The sequence below is a fragment of the Podarcis pityusensis genome (genome assembly GCF_964106645.2).
Source record: "Podarcis pityusensis genome assembly, chromosome: 3".
Taxonomy (NCBI): Eukaryota; Metazoa; Chordata; class Lepidosauria; order Squamata; family Lacertidae; genus Podarcis; species Podarcis pityusensis.
The window spans coordinates 104,775,339-104,794,417 of record NC_138026.1 but is presented as its reverse complement, the minus strand read 5'-3'; the positions used below and the strand labels follow the sequence as shown (position 1 = coordinate 104,794,417).

The 19,079-nt window shown below is 45.2% G+C and overlaps 1 protein-coding gene across 1 annotated transcript in view; it reads left to right on the top strand.

Annotated features, from left to right (window-relative positions):
- Positions 1 to 1,874: 1,874 nt before the first annotated feature.
- Positions 1,875 to 19,079, top strand: part of PTK7 (protein tyrosine kinase 7 (inactive)) — a 106,996-nt gene continuing 89,791 nt past the window's right edge. The window contains exon 1 of the mRNA XM_080998124.1: positions 1,875 to 2,079. Within this exon, the coding sequence (XP_080854250.1) occupies positions 2,028 to 2,079 (52 nt within the window). The 5' untranslated portion in view covers positions 1,875 to 2,027. The remainder of the gene's footprint in view (positions 2,080 to 19,079) is intronic.

Sequence of the window (19,079 nt, the reverse complement as noted above, 5' to 3'; positions counted from 1 at the left end):
TTCTTTAATGTTTTTGGCAGACCCCTGTAAAGTATCCTCAGGCCAGGAGACTGCAATGTCATGTTCCTCCCAGGCTAAAATCCACCCATACAGGTGTGATATGAATGCAACAATAATTTAAGTGTGAGGGTAGGATGTAGAAACCATTTACAGACACTCGCAGGTAATAAGCAGGGGGGAAATATATACATAGACCAAATATATATATACTGTGAAACCTGAGATTAGCAAGCCGCCTATGGCAAGAGCATACTTGAAAACTTTCCAAGTAGTTGAGAAGTTTGTCCAGCAGCAGATAACCAACTTAACCAATTTTGAACTTCCCAGTTTTACTTACTTGGGAACCCTTGACTGCCTAAAATAAAAAGCCCATTGACCAGAGAGACTATTGTCATGGTTTGAGTCAAGACATCTGGTAAGCAACTTGTCAGGAAGACTGAGAGGAACTAACTTATTTATTACTTCCCCAAGGGCTTGTGGTTTCCTCCTCCAAAGAAGCTACTTTCATTCATCCCTGGTTACAGACTGTAGCCAGACTCTGCGCTTTTCAAGGTCTTAACCAGACTCCTCCAAATATACGGTACACTGGAGGTTCCTTGGTCTGTTTCCTTGGAATAATTATTCCTTGCAAGAATTGTGTTGCTCATCTCTTGGGGGTGAAAAGTTGGGATGAGTATAAGAACCTAAAAGCATAAGATGAGCCTGCTGCTTTGGGCCAGTGGTACACCTATTTCAGCATCCTGTTCTCACGCAAGATGCCTTTGGGAAGCCCAAAACCAGGACCTGAGCAGAACAGCAGCCCTCTCACCACTTGTGATTCCCAGCAACTGCTATGCAGAGCCAAACTGCCTTCAGCAGCAGAGACAGAATCTAGCCACTGAGAATCAGCCACATTGAGATTCCTGCATCGCAGGGGGTTGGACTAGATGACCCTTGGGGTCCCTTCCAACGCTACAATTCTGGGGATTCACCAAACCCTCTAGCTCAATTCGTGTAGGGTGCTGGCTGTTCATGGGGGGGGGGGAGAGTTCTGTTGTGGAAGCAGAAATCTTTGCATTGATTAAACACTTTAGTTGGAATCTGCCCAAGCAAAGCCTTATGAGGAACGTTTGAAGGAGCTGGGTATCTTTAGCTGGAAAAGAGGAGACAGAATTGGCGCCCCGGAAGCTTTTATATGTGAAGGGCGGTCTACAAATTTAATAATAATACAGTGGTACCTCGGGTTAAGTACTTCATTCGTTCCGGAGGTCCGTTCTTAACCTGAAACTGTTCTTAACCTGAAGCACCACTTTAGCTAATGGGGCCTCCTGCTGCCGCCGTGCCGCCAGAGCACGATTTCTGTTCTTATCCTGAAGCAAAGTTCTTAACCTGAAGCACTATTTCTGGGTTAGCAGAGTCTGTAACCTGAAGCCTATGTAACCCGAGGTACCACTGTAGTTTGAAGATCAGCCACAGGAAAGATTTGGGACCCATCGCCAAACCCTGTATTTATCACGTTGGTGTCCAAAAACCAGTTCTGTGTTGGCCAAGGCACCAAGGCACCCACGAACATCTCCTCCTCGTGGCTTCCAGGTATCTGGAATGGGGAAAGACGAACACGGGGCAGGGAGCTGCTTCTCAAAGTCGGCGCGAGAGAACCTGGGACACCTTCGGAGCGCCGAGAGGTGAGCGCGCGCCTCGGGCCTCCCTGCCCGAGAAAAGCGCCTCCAAGCCCGGCAGGGGTCGCTCGGCAGCCGGGCAGGTAACGTTGGGAGGGGAGCGCGGTGGGGTGGGAGGGTCGGTGGGTTCCGTCCTGCCTTGCAGGGAGCGGGATTGCTCCTCCCGGGGCCGGAAGCTCCTCCTTGTCCCGGGTGTGCGAGGGGCGGAGCGGGGCTGGGTTGGGCGGCTGGGCCGGCCTGGGCGAAGAGAGTCCCGCCGCAGCCTGAGCTGCTCTTTTTCTGCGAGCGGCATGGAGTGAGAGCGAGCGAGCGAGGGCCGGAGGTGGCCAGCGGGGCGCAGCAGAAGGGGGACGCCGAGGCGAGCGCGAGATGGCTGGGGAGATGGCGCGGGGGCTCCGGCTCCGGCTCCTCCTGCTTCTCGGTGAGTGGGTGGGGTGGGGTGTGGGGAGAGAGAGAGAGAGGGAGCCCTTCTCCGCCCGCCTCGGAGGCCGGGAGGATGCATCGCCCGGCTACCCCGCGCGGGGCTCCTTCCTTCCTTCCCATTTTGCGCGAGGGAGCGAAGCAGCGCGCTTTTACGCATTGCCTTGGACACTGGTGTGCGTGTGGGTTTGTGTGGAGAGGCGAGCTGCGCGTCTTCCCTGAAGAACGCGTGCCAGAAAGTGCGAGCCGTGCCGCTCGCGGGTGTGTGTGGAAGGGAGGGCGAGCGGGCGCCTGCCTTTCCGCGCGGGGCTTCTTTGTGTCCGCCCGTGAGGCGTCGGAAGGGGAGCTGCGAAGCGGCCGCGCGCTTTCTCTCTCCCTCTTCAAGCCATTCAAAGCCCTTCTTGGTTCCCAAAGCGCTTCCCATCCCTCGGCCCGTCTCCTTGGTTTTGCACCCGCCGCAACAGGGCGCGTTTCCCCCCCCCTCCTTCCCCTTCTCCCTCCTTCCCTCCCTCATTAGACGCGAGCCCAGCAATTGCTCGGTGCCATTCAGACTGAACAGCGGGATCTTGCCCGAGCAGGGAGCCAGGCAACGTCTCTCCTCCTCCTCCCTCCTCCTGGCTGCCTCTAACGTGCTGGTTTGAAAACTGCTCCAAGGAGCGGGGAGAGAGGGGTTGGGAGAGCTTTGGCTGGCTGGAGGAACGAGGGGAACACACGCCAATACTTTTTATTTCCTCCCCAATGGTTCTTCTTTTTGGGAAGCAGGCGCTAGTTGGCGTCTTCAGAGGAGCTTAAAATTACATTCCTGTCCCGTCTGCGACCTAGGTTGTTTGGCTTCTTCATGAGCGCAAGGAAGGGCATTTGTAGGAAGATAGTTGGTTTAGTTTATTCACAGGTTGGTCACAACGAGGGAGAATTGCAGGAGGTTGTGCCCTTTGTTGGTGTGCTTTAAACCTCGGTAAGAAGTCCGCAGGATCCCGGAGCTTTGCAGAACTCTGGTTCGCAGCCGCCTCCATTAATGAGAGTTTGAAACTACTGGGGCCATTCTGATAAGCTTCAGCCTAATCGCCAGGACAAAAGCTGTAGGGCTCAAACTTCAGAATGAATCTGTTGGATTTGGGTGGCACTGCAGATTTGGGGAATGCATCCTGAATTTATCGATTGTCTGGTTCTCAGACTAATGGAGACAACACAGAAGTTATCATGTTAATATGTTTGCAAGAACAAATGTCCTTGAATATTAATGTTCCAGTAACTGTTTTGCAGACCTAGCTGTTGAACCTCGTTACAGCAGAGAATTGATTACTTTAATTCAGTCGTCAACAAACTCTTCAGAACAATTTTTGTTAGAGAAGCGCTTGCTCTCCCACATACTTGGCTGATAAATGCAATGACTGATTCCTAGTGTTGACATCAGGTCATGAACCTGATTGTGGGTGAAGTCTCTCTATGTTAGGGATTGAACCCGTATATAACTTGCACAAACAGAAAGGTATGTTGAATCAATATTTGGCATGTTGTGCAACTGCAGAGACAACGTCCCGTTGCAGTTCTTTGATATTTCAAGTCAGAGAAAGTTCTTGCAGCAATTTAGATCTTGGAGAGGATAATCTAATGGAGCCCTACCTTTCTGATTCACGTGATGATGAATTAGTTGGTATAGTGCGTGCAAAATAAGAAGAGATAACCTATTACTGTTTCTTCCGGTCACATTTTCCTTCCAAAGAACAATAGAAATGCTTGCTCATGCGTTGTGCTGCCACACAAGAGAGAGTTGCATGAAGTTGTACATTTGAGGTGGTAAAAAATGTAGAATTTTCACAGTGGAAAGTATTTTTCAGCTTCTCTTACCAGTGTTGTTCAATTAATGCTTTTCATAGATGGTCCCCAGAGTGCTCTTATGATGCAAAATACCATGCTGACTGTTGTGTTAGAAGTTCCATATCTTGTGCATGTGCAATATTCAATTTTCAGGATATTGTACCAAAAATGGTGGAAAATCTCATTCTGAATTTAAAATTAATCTCAGTAAATCTATATATACAGAGTGGCATCTACTTATGTCTGCCTTCTGGCACAGTGGAAATCTGCTTCCACAACGGGACTTACAGTTTCTACCCTTCCCCCTCGTGCATCCCCAAAAACTGCTCTACTGCAAGGTCAGCTGTAAGCTATTTTGGAATTGAGGAAGAATTGCCCTCTTACTTAGATTATTATTTATTATTTATTGAATTTATATACCGCTTTATCCCTGGAGGTCTCAGGGCGGTTCACAAAATAAAATCAAAATATAAAAACACAAAATACATAATCAAAATAAAAACAACAACCCAATATCCACTCCCCCCCCAAACCCCCACATTTTAAAAGAGCACAGGATGTCAATCAAATCAACCAAAGGCCTGGTTAAAAAGGAACATTTTTGCCTGGTGCCCAAAGGTGTATAATGAAGGCACCAGGCGAATTTTCCTGGGGAGAGCATTCCACAGATGGGGAGCCACTGCAGAGAAGGCCCATTCTCATGTTGCCACCCTCCGGACCTCTGGAGGAGGAGGCACGCGAAGAAGGGCCTCAGGAGATGATCTCTGGGTTCAGGTAGGTTCATATGGAAAGAGGCGGTCCTTGAGGTATTGCGGTCGTGAGCTGTTTAAGGATTTATAGGTCAAAACCAGCACTTTGAATTGGACCTGGAAACTAATTGGTATCCAGTGCAGCTGGACCAGGATCGCTGTAATGTGCTCAGACTGCCTTGCTCCGGTGAGCAACCTGGCTGCTGAATTCTGCACTAGCTGAAATTCCTGAACCATCTTCAGAGGCAGCCCTACGTATAACACATTGCAGTAATCTAACCTTGAGGTTACCAGAGCATAGACAACAGTAGTTAGGCTACCCCTGTCCAGATAGGGGCATAGCTGGGCCACCAGCCGAAGCTGATGGAAGCCACTCTGGGCCACTGAGGCCACCTGAGCCTCGAGCAACAGCAAAGGATCCAGGAGTACCCCCAAGCTACGAACCTGCTCCTTCAGAGGAAGTGTAGCCCCATCAAGATCAGGCGATCTCCCACCCATCTGGTCTAGGGAACCACCCACTAACAGTGCCTCAGTCGTATCTGGATTGAGCTTCAGTTTGTTGGCTCTCATCCAGTCTGTTAACCGAGGCAAGACACTGGTCCAGCACTTCGACTGCCTCACCTGTAGATGTAAAGGAGAAATAGAGCTGAGTGTCATCAGCATACTCTTGACAACATACTCCAAACCTCCCAATAGCCCCACCCAGCGGTTTCATATAGATGTTAAACAACGTAGGGGGTAGGATTCAGCCCTGCGGAACCCCACATTGAAGATTTTCTTGAGCACTGAAGTTGCACTTGGAATATTGGGTGGGAAGAACCTGTAGGCAGAAATGTTGAGAACTTTGATTTCCTATTCATAGTCTCATTCATCACCCTTTTTGGGATTCTTATATTTCTGATGGCAGAGGGCTCTTGTAATCCCTAAGGGTTGTATCCAGCAGAGGTGTCTTGATAGCACAATGACTTCCCTCTCCTCTCTCTGCTTTCCCAGTCTTATTATTATCATCTGCCTCTCTGGAGCAGATGGGAAGGAAGTCCTATTGTGCAGGCAGAAGTTGGTGACAACCCAAATATCAATAATTCCCAATCATTAAGAGTTTTGAACCCCCGTATTGTAGGGGGTTGGGCTAGATGACCCTCATGGTCCCTTCCAACTCTTACTATTGTATGAGGGATCAGCAGTGAGAATTGGCCATCTTGAGGAGCATCAGCATGGAAGGGACATAACAACAAGAAGTTGATTAGATTCGGGCTGTTGAACTTGAGTCCAATTTAACTCGGTGGGACTTAAGTTTATAACTAACTTGTATCATGGATTCCAGGAGGACCCGAGAACATCCAACATAGGCTGCAAGCTATGCACACCTACCTGGAGTAAGCTTTCTTGAAAACAAATGTGACCACCTTCTGAATGCAATCACATGAATGCCTGATGTTCACCTGAATCCAGTGCAAGTTCCTGATAGGCTAGAAAAGTGTCCATCTATTTTCTCCATATATAGCAGAAGAGAGCATCTAGTTCAGGGTTTCCCAAACTTGGGTCTCCAGCTGTTGTTGGACTACAATTCCCATCATCCCTGACCGCTGGTCCTGCTAACTAGGGATGATGGGAGTTGTAGTCCAAAAACAACTGGAGACCCAAGTTTGGGAAACCCTGATCTAGTTGAATGCAAGTACAATACATCTGAAACTGATCACAAAAGCCCAGTTATTTCTTGTAAAATACAGGACGCCTGCAGCAAAACCAACTTCCCTGACGGGTGTGCTTCATCTTTCTAAACCTTTAAACGGGAAAATGTTAACAGCCGCCTACTGCGTCTGGGTTGCTGCTTTAGGACTTGATATTTACATTATTTCCAGTAGATGCTGAAAATGCACCATGCGGCTGAACGCATTACATTTCTGAAGTGCTTAAATATTAAGCCGTTCCTCAAAATAGATGCCAAGGGCAAGTAAGCACAAGTACAAGAATAACCCATGAGCGGAGGGTGGAAATGCATGAAAATGAAGCTGGTGTGATTAGTTGAAATTACAGGGCAGCAATGTGGGCTTGCTGGATGGAATGGAAGAAGCCTTTGAAGTAAGGTAGCTGTTAAGTTGTAAAAGCAGCCCTTATGCTACCCTTAACACCGGAGGTAACATCTGCAGGGGGATGCAGAGCTGAGGTCTGGCTTGTGTGCCTAGTCAGTAGTAGAATACCGCATTCCTTGCCTAGCATTGCTTTGTTCACCTAGTCTGGAAAAATCCCCACGTTTCATTTGAACTTTGTTATGTAGTAATTCACAAACCTTGGGCTACTGTACATAACATTGTGGATTTTTCACCTCTTTTAGGTCCCAGTTTCCCCCCATGCTTTCTTTCAAGCTTTACATGTTACTGTAAAGAACGGAAAAGGTGTCCCCTTTGTTTTCTGCCTTCACTGCTGATTCATGCGTTAATGCCAGACCAAACATTTTAGCTTCCACTTCCAGTGCTTTTCACAGAAAAGGGATCTGCGGTCCAGAAAAATGCAAGCTCATACCCAGGCAACATCCTCACCTTTTCAGCAAGTGAATTATTTTAAAATCTGCTGTGTACAGTGTGCTAGATGCCACGTACAAGCAAATAGGTAGCAAATAATGGCCCATGAAAAGGAGTCCATACAAGAATAATATACAAGATGTTAAAAATTTGTCGCCTTCATGAAGTTCAAAGAGCTAGTGCAGCCCTCGGGTATTGATTGCCCCTGAGCATGGCTGAGTGTAGCCCTGCGAGTGTGGATCTTATTACAAGCAAATAAAGCTATTGTTTGCCCACCTGTGAGGCATTCAGCAAGTGTGAGTTTTGAATGCTCTGCCCTCTCAAGGAAGCAGCTATATTAGGAGTAGCCCTGCAGATGTCTGCGATAAAGGTCATAATTTGAGCTGAATGAGAGATCTGATCCTCCCCCTTTTCACACTATCTTGACGACAAACCCTTCCTTGCAGTCCTTTGTGTGGCTTGATGATGGAGGAGGAGTGTGGGATGTCTCAAAGTGTCCTAAGATCCTGCTCTGCTTTTTAAAACAAAAACAAAACCCCAAAGTATTTAAAGTGAAACATGCAAGGGAAATATTTCTAGGGATCCAACAGCCATTGTGGTGCCCTTCAGATGTTTTGGACTACAAATCCCATCAGTTCCAGCCAGCATGCCCATTGAACCTAGAAACAACCGATCTTAGTCCAGCATCCTGTTCTCACAGTGGCCAACCCTGTGAGAAACCCCCCAAGCACAGGCATGGCCAACCTTAGCCCTCCAGCTGCTTTGGGACTACAACTCCCATCATCCCTAGCTAACGGGACCAGTGGTCAGGGATGATGGGAATTGTAGTCCCAAAACAGCTGGAGGGCCACGTTTGGCCATGCCTGCCCAAGCAGGACCTGAGCACAAGAGCACTCTTCCCTCCTGTGGTTTCCTGAAACTGGTATTCAGAAGCATAAACTGCCTTCAAGCATGGAAGTAGGGCATTCATCATCCTTCATGGGTTAGTCAGATATAATGGGAGTTGTGGTCCACGATATTTGGAGGGGTCCATGTTTACTACCCCTAGAGTTACATGTGAATGGATGTCTTGGTTTTGACTACATTGGCAGTGGGGGATCAGCGAAACAACTTAAATTCAAAGCAGATGATACCCGTTTCTCCAGGTTTCATCCAAGTAGTTCTCATTCCGTTTAGCTTGCTTTCGTCGGTCAAGAAGGACATGAAGCCTGGGAGCAGGGAATCAAAGCTGTTAGGAAGCGCTCCTCCTCAGTGTTAGATTCTGCATAGTTCTTACTTTAAAGCCACTCTCATTCTGTAAATTGCAAAGGGCGGGGAGAAGGAATACTTCTCCATAAAATGCATGCATGCTTTTTTATGTGCCAATATTGCTGAATGGACATTACCACCCCGGTTATTTTTTATCTGCAAAAGTATAAAAAACAATTTTTGGGTCCCGTTGCTGTTTTGTTCCTATTGTACAGTCTTCCTGAGCCTTGTTCAGTTTTGGTCTCCTCTTCCCTTCCTTCCTTTGCTGCCTGCTATTTCTGTTTCTGCTGCATCCCAGGCACCCCCTTCACTTTTGCCTTCACTCCCACTTCGCTCCACATTCTGCCTGCTCGAGTGATCAAAGTACCATTGGCCTTGAAAGTTAGCACCCCGGTTAAATAAATGGAGGCAAAAGCAGAAAGGTCATTTTTAATAAACCAGATGTTCTTAAAAAACAAAAACAAAACCCCCTTCAGCTACTTACTTTTGGGCCTGTGGTTGTGCAGAGAACTCTCCTAATGGTCTCCTAGTTTTCCTTTTTTTTCCTTTGCACTGGAAAACAAGAGTCCATATATATATATGCCTACCAACTCAGATGGCTTTAGGAGAAGATAAGGCAGATAAGTTTTTGGTGGCTACTAGCCGCATTTAATACATCTTACCTCCATTGTCAGACACGGTATACCTGTAAATGCCAAAGGCTGGGAATCACAAGTGGGGAGGGAGTGTGCTGTTGTCCTCAGGTTCTGTTAGTTATCCAGTTGGCTATTATGAGAATAAGGGACGCGGGAGGCACTGTGGGTTAAACCACAGAGCCTAGGACTTGCTGATCAGAAGGTTGGCGGTTCGAATCCCCGTGACGGGGTGAGCTCCCGTTGCTCGGTCCCTGTTCCTGCCAACCTAGCAGTTTGAAAGCACATCAAAGTGCAAGTAGATAAATAGGTATTGCTCTGGCGGGAAGGTAAACGGCGTTTCTGTGTGCTGCTCTGGTTCGCCAGAAGTGGCTTAGTCATGCTAGCCACATGACGCGAAGCTGTACGCCGACTCCCTCGGCCAATAAAGCGAGATGAGCGCCGCAACCCCGGAGTCGGTCACGACTGGACCTAATGGTCAGGGGTCCCTTTACTTTTACTATTATGAGAATGGGTATCTGGACTAGATAGGCTACTGGCCTGATCCAGCAGGCTCTTTTTTAAAATATGTCCTCAGGTTGCATAATCAGTGCACCATCTTTGGTCATTAAAAATATATAAAGCAGTGTATTTAGTGGCTGAGCCACAAACGAAAATTCCCCTTGCATGGAATGCTAATCAAAATCTAAGCTTTGAATGTTTTGGGAAAGCACAACCGGACGGCTTGAGCCACTTGTTTGTCTGGGACAGGAAAGAAGAAGCGGAATTTAATCTTTCCATCTAAAAGGCTGACTGGGGCTGTTATGGGTATGAGAACTGGGGTGTGTGCGTACACAGCCTTGGCTGCTAGGGGATGTGTATACATTGAGTCTATTCGGGAAATGTGTGGCACTTGGTTGCTAGCAATATATTTTCATTGGGCATTTTTGTCAGCTGGTTTTTCAGCGTCCATTAAAGTCAATGACCATGGGGTGTGATTTTGCAGGATTTGCTATGCCTGAAGAGGAAGAGTTGGCATTCCTGTGCAAGCTTGACAGTGCAAGACAGTATATGATAGATGCATGCCCTGCAAGGATTCTGCTGGCCCAAGCTGCTGCCCATTGGATTTGACTCTTCTCAAAGATTGGGGGCTCCTGTTAGCAGAATGGCTGCTGCAGTATACACAGTGGGCTCTGAACCAATAGCTTTTTGCCATTTCGGGGAATGCTTTCCGGACACCACAAAGTGTGGACTACTCAGCAGCATTCTCTATAGAATGCCTTTCTAATTTCATAACTGTTGCCCCTAGTGGCACGACAAGTCCATGCGTCTGGCTGTTAATCAGAAGGTTGGTGGTTCAAGCCCACTCAGGGACGGCTGTGGACAGGATTCCTGCATTGTACTAGATCAGGGACCGTCCAACTCCCAAGAGACTGCGAATAAAAAACTGGCAGTGATCTACCCCTTTTTTGAGGGGTTTGGGTCAAAGTTGCTGAGCTTTTTTTTAGGGAGGAAAGTCCAGGTTTTTTTGGGGGGGATACTAAAAATGGGAAGAAAAATGTCAAAAAGTATTAAGGAGGAAAGTCGCTCACCAAAAGATCACTAAGGAAATAGCCTCACAGTGAAAACTCCATCTCCTCCGTTCTAGCAGTCATGCACAAATGGAGGACGGGACCAGGAAAAGGAGCCCACGATTGACCGCACTAGATGACCCTTGGGGTCCCTTCCCACTTTACGGTTCTAGGATCAGCAAGCTGCCGACTAGACTGGGAACTTAAAAAGAAAAGAGAACAGTTCTGCCAGACTGCTGCTGCTTTCCCCTCCCTCCCAGGTTTTGCCTCCTTGCAATCTTACCCCACTGCCGCCCATTCTCATGCTTTTCCTCTGGCCCTCTCATTCATCCTGTTACTCTCTGCATAACCACAGGAGGGAAAGGAATGCTGGAAACATGACTCTTAAGTGCATTTTGAGAGTAGTTACCTTGTGGGCACTTAACCCATAGGAGGGCGGTGCTTTTACACCAGGATTACATAAGTAAGGTTGCGTGCCTCTATTGTTAGATGCCAGAGGGTAGGAACTTCTCTTTGCCTCTTGCTAACAGTCCCAGATTCTTGCCCCCCAGACTCTTTTTGGCCATGGGGCAATGGGAGTCTGTCATACCTGCCAGTAGTTATTGGGCAGGGCAAGGCTTCCACCCTGATTTCAGGCGGCTTGTATGTTGCCGATATTCACAAATGGCTCTTTTCCCACACACCCTTGCAGAGTGCTGCGTTTTCTTTGGCACCCTAATGAACACTTTTGAAAGCTCTCCTGTTTTCGCAAAGCGTCTTGACTGGAATGTGCATTCTCGTCCGCTCGGTTTAATGAAATGTTTGTCGCTTTCAGCTCTGTTTATACCACAAGGCTGCACTTTAGCAATGCTGGATGTGGCTGTGGGAAGGGCCTTTTGTGCCCTAAGAACCGATAATTCAGAGCTGCAGCGCTGCTCCTTTCCGCTTTTTAAAAAGCTGCGTTTGGGCACTGCTTGTTATCTGACTGGGGGGGGGGGGGGGGACCAGGCTAGTTAAGAAGCAGTTTGCACAAATGCACCTTTTGTTTCTGCTAATTAGCAGAGTGATTGTCAGCAGGTCTAAGCGAAGTCTTGAGAAAATAAGATTTACCTAAAAGGAACAATGTGTTGTTCCCCCTGCAGTGACTCTTTGCTGACTTAAATGAGCAGAGAATATGACTTAAAACATAATCATCATCATTATTATTATTGCTACTACTAGTAGTACACCCGCCCATCTGGGTGTAAGTTATTCTGGATGGCTTCTAACACATATAAAAACATAACAAGATGTCAAACACTAAAAACTTCCCGATACAGGGCTGCCTTCAGATGTCTTCTAAAAGTGGTGTAGTTCTTTATCTCCTTGACATCTCAATGTTCTCCATGCAGGCTATTTGCAAGAAGTCTTTATGTCATAAATTAAAATTCTTTTTATAAGCAACCCCCCCTTTTGACCCCCTCCCCCAACAGATTATATTGCACTAGGCAAAAAGCTGTTGGGTTGGATCAGTTAGTTTCACTTGATTCCCATTGAACAGGATGGACAATAACCTTGTTAATACATAACTTCCGCTTCTCAGGTTTGTGGTTTAAGTTACGCTTTCCAGGTAGATAGCCAGATCCTTCTCTCCTGGCTAAACAATGATGCTTTCCACCCCCCTAGTCATTCACTAATCCTTCTGACTCAGTAATTGCTGAAATCTGGTTAGGGTAGTTCTTGGGTAAACGGAATCTCAGGGGATGACATTCCCTTCTAAGGAACAACTTTAATCTACCCTAGGAATCTGCCCAGGAACTCATTGTTTTAATTCTTAGGTCACCCCAAAAGCCGCATTCCCATTCTGGGCAACTTTCCAAGGGCCACATGGCAATAGCAGGGCCGGAGGCAAAAGTGGGCGGGGCAACAAATACTACTTTTGTACACTGGGCTATTTTCTGCACACAGTCACACACCCTTCTCTGTCCTGTATCTAGACCGAGCAAGAGGCATCGTCGGAATTCATTGAAACATTCCGTTACTACAATGCCTCCTCTTTCAGTTGATTCCTCAGTTTCATTTGCCTTCTCAAAATCTCCTTGAGCATTTCATTCGGAGAGGCGATAGCCTGCCTCCAGTACTAGATTACTGATTCTTGTGGAGAAGTCCTTTTGTTTTCGTGCTTGTTTTGTAACCTAAAAGGCACAGCACAAGAGGAAAAGGGGGTGAGGAGGGATGAGGAAAACAAGCTCAGTTACCTGGTGGTTCTCACAATTAGCAGCTTGAATGGAAATAGTTTGATGGGGAGGATCCAAATGGAGCAGGTCTATCAGTAGGGCTGATAAACGAGCACCCCCCCCCCCGGTTTGTTGTAGTTTGATGGAGTGTGACTGCTAGTAGACTACAGTTGAAGGAGAGGAAGACATACAGATAAGATAGCTTGCAGAGGCTGTGAGGGACTTCACATGCAGAATGGCAGGTGGTGGAAAAACATGAAGCTGACCTACTGCTTTCACACACACAAACACACTTTTCATTGAAACTGTTTATCATTTTTGTCTTGGTAGGTGTTCAGAAGTAATCTGAACCAGGAGATTTTTTAAAACAACAACAGCAACACAATTTCAGATGGAAAAGTGCAAATGGGAGAAGGGCTTAGCTTGCAATGGATAATTGCACCAATTCTCTTCCAGTCACACATCAATCTAATAAAGTCCCAAATGTTGGCAACATCAATTAGTGATGAGTAGTTCATGATAAATAGGGAGAGTCTGTGATTCAGCTCTTGCAAGGTGGCCACAAAACTTTCCCTACTCTATCACAAATGATGATGATGATGATGTTTTTGGGAAGAGTTACTTACCTTTGCAACCTCACTGCTCCTTGGCTTAGCTTATCTCTCTTCGAAGCAAAGGCAGAAATGTTTGTGGACTACCTACATCGTGCTTGTACTACTTCCTGAGAGTTGAGAGCTAAGAATGCTAGGATCTCAGGCATATTAAGCAAAGTGTAAAAGCCATGCCATGGCTTAGAGCAGCTGGTTTTAGATGGAGTTTGCCATGGGGTTGCAGAACTTCAGTCCTTGGACACTTAAGAGCCAAGAATTCTGTATTCCTAGGCCAAGTGAAACAACGATCTACCATCACAGCGTCTTTCATTTTCGAGAGGCAATCATTCCGTTTCTGTCATCCTGACAAGTCGTACTTGGAGCACTTTTCCTCTGCAGCGAGGCTGGCAGAATTCACAAGCCAAGCAATCGGTCTGGCGGCTACAAGTTGTGCATCAAAATCAAAGAGACAGACTCCAAGGATATGGCTTGTGACAGGACCAAGCCTTGCTCCCCTCGTGCCCCAGTTGTATTTTGCCCTTGATTAATAGAACATCTCAAGGCCATTGTGTTAGCATATGCCACCTGCTTCCTAAAACGCAATAAGGTAGCCCTTTCTGAAGTGCTGAAAGCACCAAATAAATTGCAATAACATTGTTTGGCAGGTGCACATCTCTGGAGTCTCTTGGCCGGCAAGACAGTGAACTGATGTGAGAACAGCAGGTTCCCTTCAGGGGAGTTGGACTACTCCCAAGAGTCACTGCTGCTCAAGACAGGGTTGAAATGTAGAGGAACAGGCTCTGTGTTCCTTTCCAGCGAGGAGAGTAGTTTGCAATGTACTTCGTAGCGTAGGTTGCTTCTTGAAGACGCCTTCCTTGTATTCGTGAACACTCCTGCTAAGCAGAGTTAAGAGTTTCAGATACGCAGTTGTACCTTGGTTCTTGAACAGAATGCGTTCCAGGAGTCAAACGGAACCGTTCGAAAACCAAGGTGTGGCTACCAGTTGGCTGCAGGAGCGTCCTGCAGCCAGTCAGAAGCCGCGCAAGATTCCGAAAATTGTTCGAAAACCGGAACACGATCTTCTGGCTTTCGATCGTTTGGGAGCCGAAACGTATGAGTTCCAAGATGTTCGGCCAACCAAGGTACTGTTAGAATTCCTTTTTTTTTTTTTTAATGATATTTATTAAGGTTTCCAAAAAAAAGTTACATATATAAGAAAAAGAAAAATAGAGAAAAGAAAAAATACAAAATACAGAAAAAATAAAAGAGACTTAAAAAACAAATCAATCTTTCCATACCTTACATTTCATTTACTTGTTTCCCTGACCTCCTCACGCCTCCCTTTTTTGTATTCCAGTTCAGTTAGTTAATTCAACAATTCCTTTCCCTCTTTGTTTTTATCTTAATCCTTTAACTTAATATATTATAGCTTTAGATTCTCACCTGTTAGCAATCCATTTTTACATACACCTTTATAACATTGCTGCTAAAACCACTTAACTTCATTCTGACATCATTCTAACATTCATTAATTTTGCAGTATTTCTGTAAATAGTCTTTAAATTTCTTCCAATCTTCTTCCACCGACTCTTCTCCCTGGTCTCGGATTCTGCCAGTCATTTCCACCAGTTCCATGTAGTCCATCACCTTCATCTGCCATTCTTCCAGAGTGGGTAGTTCTTGTGTCTTCCAATACTTTGCAATAAGTATTCTTGCTGCTGTTGTGGCATACATAAAGAAAGTTCTGTCCTTCTTTGGCACCATTTGGCCGACCATGCCCAGGAGAAAGGCCTCTGGTTTCTTCAGGTACTGTTAGAATTCCTGCTCCTTGATTGCAGTCATGGGATTGTTGTCTATCACATGATGGTGTATGTTTTGATGTATGTAATTCCTACTCGAGTGTAGGCTACTTGAGTCCTACTCAAGTGTAGACTTGAGTCCTACTCGAGTGTAGGCTGGGCCTACTCGAGTGTAGGCTGCGCTCCTGACAGGTACGACTGTATAAGCTAATTGACAAATGGCATGTTAAACCTAGGTTATGGTCACCACAACAGAATGTCTAGGCACTATCCCCCCCCCAATGAAAATGAATTAATAATAAAAATAATAATTTCATTTCATTTCTGCTTTATATTTTAAAGAACCAACCCCAAAGAAGTTTACAACACCATTAAAACATCCTACAAAACAATCCGGAATAAAACAAATTCAAGCTTCAAGGAAAATATTTCAGATCCTTCTCTTAAGTGACATTTTGCTTTCCCCATATTCATTTACCTCTGGCCCTATCTGTTCCCCTACAAAACAAAATTCACCACACACCACTGCATCTTTTATAGCAGCAGCTAAGTATGCTTTTGGTGCTGCATAAATGATATATTAGTAGTGACAGGTGCAGAGATAATGCATTCAGAAAAGTCTGCACCTTCTGATCAGCCAAGAAACAACTTGCAATAAATACTAGCTGCAATAAACGGTTGAAACCCATATAGCCTATGGGGTGGGGGAATCAATGGATCTCAAGTCAGCAGGTGTAAGCAAGACCCTTTACCGCTGAAGTTCAGATATCATATGCAGCAGCTAACTTGAAGAATAACGTAGGAGCCTTGATCCTGTACAGATTCATGCTTCCCGCTGCAAGGAAAATAAAAATTGCACGTTGGAAAAAACCACAACTTGTTATTTTGCTTTGGCCCCAAGCAAGTTTGCTGTTTGCATGAGACCTATCTGAGATGGTTGTCAATTGGAGTAGGCCATGTTTGGTCTTGCTTTTCCTTTATAGGGCAGCTTCCTATGTTGATAGGACTCCAGAAATGCTTTCGGTTTACATGAAGGGGTCATGTAAATATCTCAGATTCCTAGGCAGCGTCAACATAGTATGTTGGATGTGCTTAGTGCCTGGTATTTATTTTGGCCCTGGGCATGGCTGAATGCAAAGTCTGCAGTTTTTAAGTATAGAGGTGACCCTCTGTTCTGGAAACACTTTTTATTGCCACCAGTCTCTTCTGGTATGCAAATGAACATTAAACATTTATACAAATATTGCTAAGGGTTGCATTTCAGTGGTATTGGCCCTGTACAAGTCATTTCTACAAGTTTATGTAGTGTAAAATCAAAAGAACTTAAACTTTTGAAGTGCCAAAGAGAATTGAGGCTGCAATCCAATGTATGCTTGAAGTAATCCCAGTGAACACGTTGGGGCTACTTTTGAGTATATGAAGGATTGCATTATAAACCAGACACACACTGTCCATTTTTCAGTACTTCTTGCATATGCATTGCTGTAGCTTTCTTCAAATAAGGAAAGTATACATCTTCTCATGTTTAAATTAACAGGATTTATTTATTTTATATCCTGCACCTTCAAAACATACATATCCCTCTAACTCATAGAATCATAGAATTGTAGAGTTGGAAGGGACCATGAGGGTCATCTAGTCCAACCCCCTGCAATGCAGGAATCTTTTGCCCAACGTGGGACTCGAACCCACAGCCCTGAGATTAAGAGTCTCATGCTCTACCAACTGAGCTATAAATCTGTGGCAACTCACGAGCTCTCTTGACAGTTTGATTTCTGGATGCATTTTAGCTGTATACCACATTGGTCTAAGTAGGGTTGTCCAACCAATTAAGAAATCTCAATTTACTGAGCAGTGTGTGTTTTAGTTGATTTATTTATTAAATTTGCACATTCTGGATCAGGCTACATAGAAGTAAATCCCATCCATTTAGATAGGGCTTACTTTTAAGAAAATCTGGTAGTAAATTACGAGTAGTAAATCTGGTAGTAAACTTATTTAGCCACCTGAGTCTTTGTTGTCCACGGAATATTTTTGTTGATGTTGGTAATTCTGTACATTTTCCATATTTCATATTGGATAGGTTCCTATAACTCGGTAAATGCTCCTTTGGGCTGGGGTGCAGTTCTGTTTTATCACACTTTCCAAAGCTTTTTTCTCAGAATATGCATTTGAAAACGCCTTTTCTTTTAATTTCTTTTACAACAAATTAGTCCTTTCTGTTATAGAAATGTGAGAATATATGTAGCAAGAGCACTTGTTGCTTTTTTTGGGACGGACAGGAACATTAGAACTTGCTATAACTTGAACCACCGGCATCTTTTCTTTAAAGTGACATGAAAGGAGCATATCCTTAGGTAACTAAGGGATGTTAGGTGAGTTTCCTGCTTCTCTACTGACTTGCCACTCAGATTCCCAAGATCAAAGCCCAGACTTATCAGGTATAGAGTGGCATAAGTAAACAGACGACTCAATAGCTGGTAAGTAAACTTACTCACATCCCTGGATGCTTGAAAGCTAGTTCTTGGTACTGGAATGCAGACTATTTCACATTGGCTACGAAACTGGAGTTTTTAAAGTTTAATTTATCATGAATATGTGTGTGTCCGTATAGTTGTGGACAGGTTCTGTTACACAGGACTCTCTGCGGAAGCGGATGCCATCGCAGGTATTTTTAGAGAAATTCCATTTTGTGTTCGTGTGTAGGGGACTTACGGCCAGAATCGTTTAACTCAGGGGTCAGCAGACTTTTTCAGCAGGGGGCCAGTCCATTGTCCCTCAGCCCTTGTGGAGAGCTGGAATATATTTTTTTTTGGGGGGGAATGAACGAATTCCTATGCCCCACAAATAACCCAGAGATACATTTTAAATAAAAGCACACATTCTACTCATGTAAAAACACGCTGATTCCCGGACCATCTGCGGACAGGATTTAGAAGGCGATTGGGCCGGATCCGGCCCCCGGGCCTCAGTTTGCCTACCCATGGTTTAACTCATAGATGGGGAACCTTTGGCTTTCCTGTTATTGCTCAAAAACAGCTTGCGTCTGCCGCAACCTTCATGGCCAGTGGTTGCGGTTATGGGAGCTGTAATCCCAACAACTAATGGAGAGTCACAGGTTCCCCATGCCTTCTTTCACTAATGTTATAAGCAGCGTTCAAAATTCGCCAGGCACATTTTGCACCTGGCTGTCGGCCTCTTTGCGACCAAGTGAAGATGCCCGAACACCACAATGACACCTGATGTCTCCATCATCTGGAGATGCATGCCTGGGGATCCTTGGATCTTGACTGCTTTCACACACTAGCAACATATCTATCTGTTATATTTTGTCTTCACAATCAGAATGAATATCAGGAACCAAAAAAGTCGTATTGAAAGATACGACTATAGAGCCGTCTGGCCCAAAAATAGCAACTAGGCATTCCGTTTTGGTGATTGTAACCCTTGTTTAGGGAGCCATTTGGTGCCTATCTTATATATCTTAGTTTCTAATACAAAATATAAGATGTTTCAGAAGTGATGAAGCCAGGTCACTTACTATGAGAGATGGAATTTTCTCTCTTGGGCAGAAAAATGGGACAGAAAATCTTCTATAGTAGAAAGTGGACTTTGTTTTTCCGTGGAAAATTGTATTTCCAAAAATGCGTCGATTAATTAGTAAAATAGTGAATGGCTACCCTGCCATTCAAACTGTGCAGTTTCACACTTGACACCCCCCCCCCCCCCATATCTGGGAAATAGCTAGATGCATTAAATTTCACCATGCCTTAGATATTGATGGTTTTCAGTGCTTTTTCTCTCTCTCTTCAGTTAAACAATGGCCCCATTCATAGTTCATGGTAAACCATAATTAATTTTTTAAAAAGCAACTGTTGCTCTGTAAGAGAATTTCAAA